The 14,763-nt window shown below is 47.3% G+C and overlaps 1 protein-coding gene across 1 annotated transcript in view; it reads right to left on the reverse strand.

The window, feature by feature from the left end:
* LAMB1 (laminin subunit beta 1) overlaps positions 1-14,763 on the reverse strand; it is a 41,113-nt gene that overhangs the window by 12,324 nt on the left and 14,026 nt on the right. The window contains exons 14-23 of the mRNA XM_042872431.1: positions 13,205-13,363; positions 12,133-12,260; positions 11,499-11,622; positions 10,824-11,028; positions 10,545-10,688; positions 10,222-10,453; positions 8,976-9,139; positions 8,623-8,847; positions 7,714-7,931; positions 6,904-7,000 (exon numbers count right to left, since the gene is read on the reverse strand). Of these exons, the coding sequence (XP_042728365.1) occupies positions 6,904-7,000; positions 7,714-7,931; positions 8,623-8,847; positions 8,976-9,139; positions 10,222-10,453; positions 10,545-10,688; positions 10,824-11,028; positions 11,499-11,622; positions 12,133-12,260; positions 13,205-13,363 (1,696 nt within the window). The remainder of the gene's footprint in view (positions 1-6,903; positions 7,001-7,713; positions 7,932-8,622; positions 8,848-8,975; positions 9,140-10,221; positions 10,454-10,544; positions 10,689-10,823; positions 11,029-11,498; positions 11,623-12,132; positions 12,261-13,204; positions 13,364-14,763) is intronic.

Here is a 14,763-nt window from a genome sequence, read left to right on the forward strand (position 1 = left end):
GACTGCAATACTTGATAAAAGCCTTCACTTAAACATCCATTTAACAAGCATTCCTGAAGGAGGTTCTTGGCTCAAAATGGTCCATAAATGAATTCACGCACCCCAAGCACACACCCCTTTGAAGAAGGGCAAAACAAAGCTGTTTTCAAGGTTGGGCATTGTTTGCTCCAACTCAAAACACAGTGGTGGTCTTCAGTTCAAGAACTGCACAAAGAGCCTCAGCCGAACAAATCAGTCCTCAGCAAAATGACTTTCTTGTACAATGTGAATATGATAGGCAAGAGACAAAAATAACTTCTGCTGCCTGCACAATTGAGCAAAATGGTCCTTTGTTCTTTGAATTATACCCTGACACAAGAGATTGTTTTTACTTTACATTGAAAGTGCTTAAGCAGTCAGCCTGCCATGGGATATCTTCCCTGCAGGCAAACTGGCAAGTTCCTGTTTGCAGGAGGTCAGTTAACCCTTGTGACAGCTAATAAGGCTCTGGGTAGAATGATGAATTGTCCACATTCCTCTGCACAGAAAAGAGGCGAAACGGCATGTGGCTTTTCTCAGGGATCTGATCAAGTTACCCAAATACGTGCTGCTGGAAAATCAGATCACTGTATTTACATCTGGATTTAAAAAGCTTAAAGAGGAATTAATTAATTAATGTTGGTAATTCTACTTCTGAATACCTGCATGTTCAGGAAAGGTGGTTGATACAGCTTTAGTAACGTTTACCTGGTAATGTGGATTACAAAAACTCTGGAGCCAGAATAAGCTGAGAGTGAGGAGGAAGATATTAAGCACTAACACATTCACAAAGCTACAGCTCAAACTCTACAACTGCCTGTTGGGAAAGGAGACAATAAACAGCAAAGAGTCGTTTGTTCTAAATACAGCGCAGCACTTGGAAGGTCATCACATTTCCTGAATTCTATGAAATGTCCAAACTGAGCTTTGTGGGACTCAAAGAAAACCGTACAAGGTGAACAGAAACACAACTATGGGCTACTTCTCCATTTAGGATTCCGCACCAAGGTTAGAAGTGGGCACTGCTGGCTTTGCCTGAGTTCAGCTGTATGACTGTGACATGTATTAAATAGCTTTCAAAAGCGCTGGACTTCTCCTTTACGATCTACCCAGTACACTATCCATGCACACGACCACACCAGCTTTGAAAATAAAAGTAAAACTGTCAGGTAAAGGGAAACAAGAAAAATCTCCCTCAGCACTGAAATAGGGAGATTCTGGTACATTATTTTCTTGCCATTTTGTACATTTTGGATGTGTTTCTACATTTGTGGTATGGTCTACAGCTACAGCCTATGGACAGCTTCATACTGTGGCACCGACTGCAACATTTCTGAGATTCTCACCAAGTGACTCTTTCAGAGTCTGGATGGCCTTAGTGAAGTGTCCAGCCACTGCTGGAACCACCTCTGTGCCTCACCAGCCAGACTTTGGGGACTTCTATCAGACATCGGAGCCATCTATCAGACATCGGAGTATCTAGAAATAGATACAGCATTACTAACGATATTTAGCCAGTCAGAAATCCATGAGAGCTGCTCTGCTCTCCAAGGCCCCATGGAACAGTACCTCTACCATCTCCAGCTCCGCTTGCATAGAATCACAGAATGGCCTGGGTTGAAACAGACCACAATGATCATCCAGTTTCAACCCCCTGCTGTGTGCAGGTCACCAGCCACCAGACCAGGCTGCCCAGAGCCACATCCAGCCTGGCCTTGAATGCCTCCAGGGATGGGGCATCCACAACCTCCCTGGGCAACCTGTTCCAGTGCGTCACCACCCTCTGTGTGAAAAACTTCTTCCTAATGTCTAACACCTAAACCTCCCCTGTCTCAGTTTAAAGCCATTCCCCCTTGTCCTACCACTATCCACCCACATAAACAGCCATTCCCCCATCCTGTTTATACACCTATTTATACTAGAAGGCCACAATGAGGCCTCCCTGGAGTCTTCTCCTCTCCAAGCTAAACCAGCCTGTCTCCTGGGCCCTGGCTATTCCACATGTCGATCCACCAAAAGATTTGTGTGACATTTGATCACCATCATCGCTGAAATCAAAACAGAAAACCCCTCAATTCCTAGATATGAAGTGAATGCCATGCCAGAATGATCCAGCATACCATGTCCAGCCTATGTTTTGGTGAAAATACCCTACCATCACCTGTAGCCACAGCAGATCTTGCTTTTCGACCACCTTGCTCATTAATGTCCAGATATGGCCACCGTGTGGCCTGTCTCCTACATGGCTCCCTGAGAAGGATTCTCTCTGCTACAGAAGTTTCGCTTCTCACGTACTCCAACAGGTGAAGTCAAACCCCTCAGAGTACAGCTGGGCTCTGGAGAGTTTGACTTAACTAGCACTCTCATTACTCTGACATAGCACTTGAGTAGCTTCACCACAGCTAATTTTAGCACATGCTTGGTTATCTTTTTTGATATCTTAAGTTTTTCCCTGGAAAAATGAGGAACACACAGGTACATCTAGGGATGCATGTGTCTTTTAGGTATTATTTAGTTGCAAGTGATGGATGGCTTTACATGGCTTTATTTCATGTTATTCATTTGGAATAGGGAAAAACAAACTAAATCCTGTAAGATCCTTTTAAATGCTGTACCTACTAGAGTACTTCAGCAACTAGAAACTGGAAAAAGTAATTCATTTTGTACTATAAAACCACACAGATGCAGAGTTTACTACAAGAGATTAAGATGCCCTAACCAATTTGGGTTGGAAACGGCCTCCAAGACAAACAGCTGACTATTCTCCTTTTGCTGACAGGAGTGGAAGAGGGTCGGGGTGAAGGTTTGCAAGTTAATGCAGACTGGCTGCTTGCTTTGAAGATCAGTGTTGGGCACAGATCAAATCTGTCCCCTGGTAAGCAGAGCAGGAAACTTAAGTACCTCCCATGGAAAATAGAGGAGAGTAAAAGAAGCTTTTGAAATCATTAGCCAAGGATTTGAGGGTTTTCAAAGAAGCATTTACTAAATCAAACAATAGCTTTCTGTTCTGAAATGTCATTTTGGAACTGGATGTATTGTTTTCTTTAATGGAGTGTTTAACTCAGTCATACATTCTGCTGTGGCATTCTCCAATTTAAACAAAGTCACATTTTTAGCAGGAAAATTTTCTAGCCAAATTCTTCACTCAGATCTGCTGATAAGCAATTTCTGACTACAAAACACTGTATGGCATCTACTCACAAACGTGTGCACACATGAACACACAGAGGATCCATAATTTTCATAGTATCTTCATGGATGCATTTCAAGTAATTTTTTTCCTGATCTCCAAGACAAAATTAGCACTCACACATTTCACCGTGGCCTTGTAGAAACATAGAGAAGAAATCCCAAAATCAAACAGCAGCTCTGCTACCTTTTCCACTGATTTAAGTATTTGCAATTCACTTTCATTTCAACTGCAGTGAATCAGTTTATTGCTGCTATAGCCAGGATGTTCTAATAGATAATGAAAGGGGTGGACAAAGGGAAGTCAAGGCATTTAATGCCTTAGAACAGGATGATAGGAACAAGCAAGTATCGTAAGCGATCCTACACAAAACTGATGAGAAATCATTTCTGTAGACATATTTTTGTTACTGCTTGAGGTGAGGGATGGAGAGCATGAAATGGCAACTCCTCCATGGCAAAAAAACAATGGGTTTGTTCAAATGTGATTTCCTGGCATCGTTTCCTGGTGGTACTGAAGCATTTTGATAAAACCATTCAGCAATTTGTAAGGTTGAAAATTTTGCAGAGCTAGCAAATTTCTTCTGAATCATTGCCTATTGACTCTAATTACACTGCAAGCATATTGCCAACTCCTCAGCATTATGATTCTCAGTATGTTAAGATAAGATCCCAGCTTAGAATTAACAGACTTGTGCACACTTTTAGCACACTAGCAGACTGGGCCAAAAGGGCAATTTGCTGCAAACCACCAACATAAATTACAGTATTTTGACCACAGGTCAATTTAAATTGAAAAAATGCAAAGTCGTATTTCCTTTAGTGTTCATCTGACTTCCTTTAGAGAAAAGGAGATTAAATACCTGCTCATCTCCCTGCCAAAAAAGACCTGAAGGTACTTGTGGATGGCAGCTGGACCTGAGCCAGCAGTGTGCCCTCACAGCCCAGAAAGCCAACCGTATCCTGGGCTGCATCTAAAGTAGCATGGCCAGCAGGGTAAGGGAGGTGATCCTGCCCCTCAGTACAGGACAGATATGGACCTGCTGGACCACATCCAGAGGAGGGCCACAGGAATGATCCAAGGGGTGGATCCCCTACAGGAACAGGCTGAGAGCTGGAGCTGTTCAGCCTGCAGAAGCGAAGGCTGCAGGGAGACCTGAGAGCAGCCTTTCAGTATCTAAAGGAGAACTACAGGAAAGAAGGGGACAGACTCTTTAACAGAATCTGAGGTGATAGAACAAGAAGTGGCTTCAAGCTTAAAGAGGGTACATTTAGATTGGATATAAGGAAAAAGTCTTTTGCAGCAAGGGTGATGAGGCACTGGAACAGGTTGCCTAGTTTAAGGCTCAGATATTTGGAAAAGTTCCAGCAGAATTCTCCAGAGACTTGAGTTTCGTTTATAATCTTTGTAATCCTACTATTTACTACCTTAGCAAGAATTATATGCACACACACACTCATGTGCACACTTGTACAGCTGCACACAGCCTACAGCTGAAACAACTGCCAGAGCAAATGGGCTGGCTCCAACCCTCAGCCCAGCTCCTGCTCACCGCACTCCTCACAGGGACCTGCACAAGGCTGGGAGATGCACTGGGATTTTCCTCATCTTCTACGCCTCTCTTACGCCATTTTCAGGTGTTATGTTAAAATAAATGAAAAATCATTGTGCTTTTTTTTGAAGTATGGAGTAAGGAGTTTGCAGAGAAGCAGTCCTACAGACTTCAGGGTGCTCTCTGCAGTATGTGTTCCCTGTGGGTGGTGGCACCAAACCTAGTAAAGGGGGGTTGCAGTGCTGCCCAAATGGAGGCATGCACCCAGTGGTCTGGCCCTACTGCCATCAGTGGCAAAACAGAGGGGAGACACCAGGAGATGCTTTACCTCCACTACAGGGAGCACAGGCTGCAAATCCAAGTACCCAGACCAAGAGCAAAAACCTCTTGCCTGACTGCAGCACCAGGATACCTCCAGCCTCTCCCATCTCCCCTTTCACCATCACCTGCTTTACAAAGAAGGGTGTCACAGGACAGAACAGCCCTGATTTCTCAGCAGGATCTGCTATCTACTGGCGCCAGCTTGTGAAGAGGTCACACATTACCACCTCTCGAGCAATGTACCTTGAGATTTCCATCCTTAGGCAGAAGCTACTTTCCCAGGCCAGTGGAGGATCCCACTGTGGAGATCATGCTCACACTCCACATAAGCTTGGTGCCTGCACTGAAGCTTGTTAGTACTCACTCACTCATGGTTCAGAGCTCTGACAGCTCTCAGTCCACATTAGTGTCTTCTTCCCAAATGTTGTACAGAACATGGCCATTCTGGCTGCCTGGACTGAGCAAGGGCTCATCTTTGTCACAAATCCCCTTCTACCTCAATTCCACCATCATTCTGGCTACAGGCCTCACTGAAATTATTTTCCAAGGGCACTGCTCTGTAATTCCTTTAACAGCACAGTTGTTCAGGTCTCCTACAAACAACTTATCTCAGAAAGTTGTGACCTTCACACACAGTGGTTGCATTTCTGCCAGTGTTCCACCAGCTGGGGCTGAACAAGGGCTAAGAAGTTATTCTGCTCCCTCAGAGGCCATCACTTTGGAAGCAAATAGGGCAATGGATTTGAAGGAAATTGTAGTGCTTTCGTGGAAAAAAATAGGTTCCAAGGAATACATCCTCTTTCTACTTCAGAAAGGTTAAAAGCAGGTTTCCACATGCTCAAAAGGCAGCAGAAACTTGATGAGAGGTCAGAAATGTTGGTACGCAGCAAAATCATGCTGATAAGGTATGCAGATGGACTCCATCAATAAACTCTGATGGAGACAGCTGATACCAGGAGACAACCACTACTCTGCAGCATCACGAGGCAGCCAGCACTGCCAGAACACACGCAGCCTCTGAACAGAGAAACCTAATATGCACTCAGGAACCAGGACAATTCCCAGCTCTTTCATCTGCAGCATTAACCAGGTGCCTGTGACCCTCCTAAGTGCTCAGATAATGGGTGCTGAGGTGTCCCTATTGTAAAGGATTTATTAAGACCACAGCAAACACATTCTTCCCTGCAGGAAAAAATACCTTAATCAATTGCAAACCCTCCTGGCAAAGACTCCTATTTGAACACATCAGAGATACAAGTTTGTTCTGGTCTGGACAGTGTTTGAAATTTCTTTTTCAGCTAATGAACAGACTTGTTTATAATGAAAGGACAGAGAGAATCCAGTTTTCTAAACAACCGACTTCACTGCACTTTGTTTTCGCATATGCAGCTACAGCTAACTAGCTATATGGTCTCTACTCTCTCTTCTGTTTTAACCTGAAATAAAAGGAAAATCTCCCAAGTCAAAAACCTTACTTTGTCAGCCAGTCTCCCTCACACAGCGCAAACAGGGACAGGAGTCTTCTACTAAGTAAAATCAAAACACAAAGAAACATACTTCCAGATCAATCTTCAAACCCAAACGAGGCTTTTCTAACCAGGTTAGTCTACCTACCAGCATTGCAAAGTAAAGGTCAGAGAATAACTCCTTTCTTAACAGAGATGTCTGTTTCTACGGAAGAGTCCAATAAGACACACAGAAACCCACATAAATACTGCCCCAGGCTCATGCCACATCACCAGGAGGGCATCAAAGCATTGAGGTGGACCCCATTAAACTCCCTCTCTCCTGAGGTGGGAAGACTACAGAGTACTGGACTCACCTTGGCACTCCACATTTGGATCACCCCAGAAGTGCTCCTGGCACTCCCGGCAGCTCCGGCCTCCGAAGCCCGGCATGCAATGGCACTGCCCTGTGAACTGCCGGAAACAGGGATACAGCCGCCTCAGCGTGGTCACCACAGCCCAAAGGTTCTTACCCTCCCAAACCCAGCACCTGTAGCTACATGGACATCACTAGCAGAGCCAGAGAAGGGACCTTTAAGATCACTGAGTCCAGCTCACTTGCCATAGGCAGCAACACCTTCCCTAGACCAGGCTTCCCAGGACCCCGTCCCACCTGGCTTTGAACACCTCCAGGGATGGGGCGCCCATAGCTTCTATGGGCAGCTGTGCCAGGGCCTCACCACCCTCTAAGTAAAGAATTTTTTCTTTCTGTCTAATCTAATTCTACATCCTTTAGCTTAAAATCTTTGTCTGCTGCCCTGTCACTACAGGCCCTGGCAAAAAGTCTCTCTCCATCTCCCCCACAGGCCTTCTTTAAGTACTGAAAGATCACAATATTGTCTCCCCGGAGCTTTCTCCTCTCCAGGTTGAACAGCCCCAGCCCTCTCAGACGCTTCTCACAGGAGAGCTGCCCCAGCCCTCTGACCAAGCTCCTGGTGGTTTTGGGCAGCAGGCTGTGGCGATGGCCAACATGCTGCAACTATCTAAGGTAACTTTATCCCCTATCTCCCTCACACCTCATCCCACAGCCCCTGGTTGCCATGCAAGCGGGGCGACCCATGGCTCCAACACCTCATAGCCCAGGACCACCAAACACATCCCCTCACGGCTCCCTGCAGCCTTCTCACCTCATTGCAGGCCGGCCCAAGGGAGCGGGCAGCGTCACAGTCACAGGGCTCGCAGCCGGTGCCGCTGGCCAGCCTCCAGGTGTGGGGTGCGCAGCGGTCGCAGGTCTGCCCCACCACACCGGGCAGGCAGCGGCACTGCCCTGTGGCCGCCTCACAGCGGCAGTTCTCCGCGTCATCGCAGTCCTCCCGCACAGTGCCCAGGTAGTTGCAGACGCACTCTGCCAAGAGAAGAGGTGGCAGTTTGGGTGAGTGGCACAGCAGGGTGGTGTGCACCCCTCAGCCCCCCTGGGTCCCAAGATGGCCACTTCTACAGCCACTGCCCCAATGCATGCGTTGTGGCTGGAGGCCTGCAACGGGTCACTGTGGCCTCCAGCCTCCTACTCTTCTCATCCCTTCCTTTACAAAAGAGGCCCAGATCTTCCTGGCTCCTATCAGCTTGATGCAAGTCAGATCTGCTCAGAGCAACCAGGGACACATGCAGCAGAGCAGGACCTGCGTGCTGTGCTGGATGGGGAGAAGCAGCAAATTGTCCCCATCCCACTCCTGCTATGAAGAGGAGCAGGCAGGGCTGTGCTGGGCCACCAGGCGAGCAGAGAGAGCTTCCGAGGCAGGCTCCTGCTGATCAGTCACATCTGCAGGAATCTTTGTGTAAACAAAAGCCAAATCTCACCCCACCAGGGATGATCTGCAGATAAGAGGAAAACAAAGAGCACTAACAAGAGGGCAAGGAATGCTCCTCTGTCCAAAGCCCTATCCTTTCAGCACATGCAACCGCTGCCCCTTCTCCCCTTTCTGAACACACAGCTGCACACAAGCCCAGCAGGAGGTAATTCCATTTTCCCACCCCCTACAAGGGTCTTGGTCAATTATAAAGAGCTCTGTCATTGTTTGGTACATCTCCCCACTCACTTCTGCAGTCCTGCTGCAGGGCACTCCCATAGTAGCCCTGCCTACAGAGATGGCAGTTTTCACCCTCTGTGTGGTACAGGCACTTGACACACGTCCCTGTCCTCTTGTCGCAGGCCTCAGGATCGGTGGTGTCAATGTTGTTGTTGCACTGGCAGGGCTGGCAGGCACCACCGACCTCATCGGGGCTGCCAAAGAAGCCAGACGCACATTCATCACAGCGACTGCCTGTTTGAACAAACAGCACGACATGAATTACCATCACGGCTCAAGAGCACACAGCCCCATAAATGGCAATAAGGGCTGTTAGATGGGGAGACGCTCACTGGATTGCGCTCAAGACACAGGCAGCCTACCTATATAGCCTGTGCTACAGACACACACGACCTGCAGGGTGACCGGGTCCTGGTAACAGCCACTGGCAAACTGGCGTCCACTCTCAGGGCCGTCGGGGCAAGGACAGGGGCGGCAGTGGTCTCCTGAGCCCAGGATGGGGTCTCCGTAGTAGCCAGCCTCGCACCTGTGTGATGGGGTAGACAGCATACAGGGGACCACAGGCAGATGGATGGATAAATTAAGCTCAAACACTGAAAGAAGGTGAAGACTCCAAGGGCAAATAGACCCTTGCAATCCTCCTGTGCCATGCACACTCTGAGCAGCTGTCTCATGCCAGGCTAAGAGCAGGAGACGCGTGGCAGATGCTTCCACTACAACAAAGACATTGAGGTCCTGGAGCGTGTCCTGAGAAGGGCAACAGAACTGAAGGGTCTGGAGCAGAGGTCTGATGGGGAGCTGAGGGAACTGGGATGCTTCAGTCTGGAGAAGAGCAGGCTCAGGGGAGACCTTATTGCTCTCTACAGCTGAAAGGAGACTGGCGAGGTGGGGGTCTCAGGTAACAGAATAGGATGAGAGGGAATGGCCTCAAGTTGCACTAGGGGAGGTTTAGGTTGGATATTAGGAGACATTTCTTCTCAGAAATAGTAGTGAGATACTGGAACAAGTTGCCCAGGGAGGTAGTGGAGTCATTATCCCCAGAGGTTTTCAAAAAATGGGTAGATGGCTTTAAACTAAGGGGAAATTACTTTAAATTGGAAGAGGGTAGATTTAGACAAGATATTAGGATGAAATTCTTTACTGTGAAGGTGGTGAGACACTGGAACAGGTTGCTCATAGAAGTTATGGATGCTCCCACCCATCCCAGCTTCCCACCTTGAATCCCAGAGGCATTCAAGGGTGAGCAGCCTCGTCTAGAGGGAGGTGTCCCTGCCTATAGGTGGGGGGGTTGGAACTAGATCTTAAAGGTCCCTTCCAACCCAAACCATTCTATAATTCTATGAGGCAATTAAGGACACGTTTTAGTGGGCATGGTGGTGATGGGTTGATAGTTGGACTAGATGATCTTTGAGGTCTTTTCCAACCTTAATGATTCTATGATTCTCAGGAGGGTTTCAATTGGGAAAGCCTGGTGTGAAACGGGAAGCTATGGGCAGTGTGGTCCCCCCCTCCATTCCTCCTCTGGCATAAGGACTCACTTCCCCCCACATATTCTGCATTTCACAGCAAAGGCATTGCTGGCTGTGACTGCTGTAAGGCCACAAGTACCTCTCGCAGTTGGGGCCAGCTGTGTGGTCCCGGCAGTGCAGGCACTCTCCAGTGTAGGGGCTGCAGTCATCGGCGTGGCCGTTGCAGTGGCAGGGCTGGCAGCTGGGGAAGCCCCAGAATCCAGGCAGGCAGCGGTCACACTGCCGTCCATACACACCAGGGAAGCAGTGGCACTGGCCCGTCTCCGCATCACAGAATGAGTTGTATGAGCCTCGTAGGTGGCACTCACAAGCTGCAAGGAGAGCATGAAAGGGTTTTGGTGCGTTTTGGTGGCCAGTGCTCTACCATCAGCAGCCCAGCCCAGGGCACAACGTCTCACGTACGCCTGCATCCGCTCGGCCCAAATCCAAAGGTGCCGGGTGCACATCTGTTGCACTGTCTTCCAACCACATTGGGACGGCACTGGCACTGTCCTCCGTTGGGGTCACACACTGAACTCAGTGAGCCCTGGGGGTCACACTGGCAGGCTGGGCAGAAAGAAGAGAAGCACCGAGAGCAGTGAGCATCATGGCGCAGCACACACCCCACACTTCCTGTGCACACCTGGAAGCACCATCAAGCTTCCAGGTGCAGTCTGCTCTATTAAGCAGGTGGTTACATACACAAGGCAGTCTCGTGCAATAGGGCAGAAATGCTGAAGATGATGTTCTTGCAGACATCTGTCATTGGAGTTTTCACAACGCTCCTGCTGTTTTCCAGACACCGGTATCTCTGGAACGTTTCCCAAGCGCTGTTGGTGACCACATCTTCACCTGAGCCTCCCACGGTGAATATTTCCAGTGATTTGCAGTACGGCATGAGGACAAGCTATAGAGGAATTTCATAGAGGCACTGTGTCATTTTTTATAAATAGCCTCCACCAAAACTGCGAAAACATGCTACTATCCCACTTCCCATTATGCTTTTTAGCCCAGAAACCAAACAGGTAGACAGAAATTGGAAGAAAAGCAATGAACAATTATAGAGAACTATTACACTTTCTTCGTGGCACAGTTTTCCTATTACCAATTCTATTCATTCAGAAGAAAGAGTTGGATGCACTGTGAAAGTCCGGATCTGTGGTCCAGTAAAAGACAACCAAAGCCTTTGTGCACAGAAGGGCAATATACACACTTTGTGCCTGAAGAAATCTGTTTAAAATCTGGACTCAGCCTTAAGCAACAACTTCATAAGGTAGCATTCTGCATTTACACAGATGCATCCCAAAAGAAACGCAAACTTTCAGGATTTTAAAAACACATTTCCATCAGAGCATCCCCTAGGAAATTTCTGCTTACAGAGTCAATGAGTGTGTAGGGGTTCTCCATCTCAGATTCCACCAAGGAGTACTGGGACAGCTCCAGGCGGATGGTGTAGTTCAGCCCCTTCTCAAAGCAGACCGGTCGTGGGAGAACAACATATCTGGATTGAGAACAGGAAACATTTCTCACTTGAAACAACCAGCACTGTAAGGCATCTCAGGTGGCCCCCATAAAGCAATTGAGATAATGGCGAGCAGCCAAGAATGAGCAGAACAAAAGCTACAATGTGAAGGAGCTGTTTTGGAGGCTTGTGCAAGTCAGAACCGGAAAAACTTATCGGCAAGGTAAAGAGTAACAGTGATGTCCACTCGCAGGCTGTACAAACACGTTTTTTTTTCAGACAACAAGAGTAAACTTAAAAGCTTTTGACTGCAGGCACAATACTAAATTCATTTTTTATAACCCACTGGAAATTAAATTTCGCTTTCATAGAGGCCAAGGCAAGCTGATAACATGACAACTCTATTTCAGCTATACTGAGACCGCTTTGACAAACTCATTCCAAACTGCAGGGGAAGGTATGAAGATACAGATGCCTCACAGCATCCTGCTTTTGGTCAAGTTGCAACCTGGCCTTTTTTCTGGTTTTGGTCTACTCAGTTATACTAACCTGGAGCCAGGTGGCAATGAGACAACCTGATTATCGTCATCAGGAACCGTGTTGCCACACCGGCTACCTGCGGGAATCTTGCCTGGGCGCGACACAGTGATCACAGCTTTTTCCCACTGATCTGGCAACTGGTGAAGTCAAAAAGAAAGGCTGATCAACGTTAAGCAAAGTTAAGCAGTCCTGGAAGCATCCAGCACTGAGGCAAGGAACAGCTGCAGACAGGAAGAGGCAGAAGCTCCAGCACCACTGGGGCATCTGCTGGCAGTGGGATTGGGCTGAGTCAGGGAGAGGCAGGAGCTCCAGCTTCCTCCTCCATCCTAAAAAAACACAACTCAAATCCTGATATCAGTGGGAGGGAGGGATTTCGCCTCTGCTTTCCTCACATCTGTATACCAGACCTGAGCCAGCTTTTCTCCACAGTCAGCTACTGCCAAACTTTAGGTAAGGAACATCTTTTATTGTGAGTATTTCTCTTGACCTCCCTCTGCTGTGAAACACCACAGTCAAAAATAACTATTCACAAACTCTTAGCAGCAGGTGTTCAACATCCAAGATGGACAATTTGTCTCCTAAGCTGTGTAACAGCATTTCTACTCATTGCAAGTCTGTCTGACTGATATCAAATTCATATTCTAATCTGTTCTGAGGGGTGGTCAGGCACTGGAATAGTCTGCCAAGGGAGGTGGTGGAGTCACCGACCCTGGGGGTGTTCAAGGAAAGATTGGATGCTGTGTTGAGGGACATGGTTTAGTGGGAGCTATTGGTAATAGGTGAACGGTTGGACTGGATGATCTTTTAGGTCTTTTCCAACCTTGGTGATTCTATGATTCTATGATTTGTCATTTTTAATTTGCTTATTAAACAGCTGTCTCAACACACAATAATGACGCTTTTTAAAACTGTAAAGTAAATAATAGCAGAGACAGTAAAAATCCTTCTGGATTGTTGTGCATCTCAAACACTTAACTAAGCTGCCATCCTTGTCTGCGAGTCTTGATGCTTCCAGGAAGCCCTGGGCTCCCATTGGCCATACACTGGGATACCAAGCAGGTACCAGAGAGCAGTGACCCACCTGGGGCTCGTAGCGGATCACGATGTCGTACTCCATGGAGTAGGGGATGTTGTCGATGTAGAATTCCAGGTATGCCCCCTCAGGGACCCTCACAAATCCTACGCCTGTCCACGACGGCGTGCGGTCTTGTGTGGACTGGCGCTCAATTATGTTTACTCCCTACAGAAACAGGAAAGAGAGCTTTTAGTACCAATACACAGAATTTGTGAGCCCCACTGGAGGACATGAAGTTCTATGGATGGATTACTTCTGGATTGCCACATCATTTGCATCCCAGAGAATACGAACTCTCTCCCTTAAACATGTGTGTATGAACACCACTGCCTACCCATTCAAAAAATGGTTGGAGTTGGAAGGGGCCCTAAAAATCATCTAGTTCCTACTCCCTATCATGGGCAGAGACACCTTCCATATGTCTGTGTATTGAGAGAAAGAAAGATAAAACAACTCTGCACAAGTCTTCACCCACTTACCTGTTACTGTGGGAAATAAAATCTAAAATCTTGCTGGGAGTAACTCACTGACCACCTACAGCATCTAGTTCACCCTACACAGATGTATGATTTGCACCAGTGCAGAATGTAACTGGACTGCTGTAATAACTTTCTCACCACATTTGTAGCAGTAGAATTTACTGCAGTGGCACAGAACTGCTCTGCTGACTCCCAGTCTGAGTGCTAATTGCTTCCTGATTACATTGGGCCAGGCCAAACCAAACCACTGCCTAGCATAACATCTGAAAGCAAGTCACAGCTGTCATTAACAAGGTGTCACTAAGTAACAGAGATCCTAAACACCTCTAGACATTAAACATCCCAGCTGATGCTGGCTACTCCTTTCAGTCTGAGATGTCAGTTTTTTAAGTTTCTCTTTCTATTAAGCAAGGAAGAGGAAAAAGTTAACAGAAAGGGGAAAGCTGTGATGTTCAAATTTCCTGTTTCAAATATATCTGCATCCATGAATAGTTCTTGCTATAAAACAACATCCTGAGCATTCGTATGAAAGCTGCTTCAGTAGAAAGGGACAAAATGAAAGGAAATGTCAATATATCTGTCACTCCAGCTTGCTCCCTCATGTATTCTCACACCCTTTGAAGTGAGCCAAGCTATAAATTATTACCCTTTGGCTTTGAACAAAGGGACGGAGCTCCCACAAAGGACTGCAGGAGGAACATAAGTGAGAGTGTGCAGGGATTGTGCACAGGGACTTGTGACTGCCTGAAAACCCCTAAAACTCCATGCCATTTTGTTTCATCTTGTGCTGGGGCCGTACCTGAGCATTCAGATCTTATTCTGCCAGCAGATTAATAACAAAGTTTTATTTGCCCAATATCAGCACTGTTTAAAATGGTTTGTTCTGCAGGTTTGCAAAGCCAAGCAACAGCTCACTTCCCAGCTTGGCGAGGCAGCTCTTCAGGCTGAGCTTCTTGCCCCAAATACCTGGGACCTCCAGCACCACCCCTCCAGCTGGAAAGACAAATGCACCCAAACACGTGCCAGCAAGCACACCCTGCTGCTGGCCAAGTTGTGCTTGATGCTATCTAGCACAGATATCTGGCA

Source organism: Lagopus leucura, unplaced genomic scaffold, assembly GCF_019238085.1.
Source record: "Lagopus leucura isolate 7727_CA_CO unplaced genomic scaffold, USGS_WTPT01 Super-Scaffold_100008, whole genome shotgun sequence".
Classification (NCBI taxonomy): domain Eukaryota; kingdom Metazoa; phylum Chordata; class Aves; order Galliformes; family Phasianidae; genus Lagopus; species Lagopus leucura.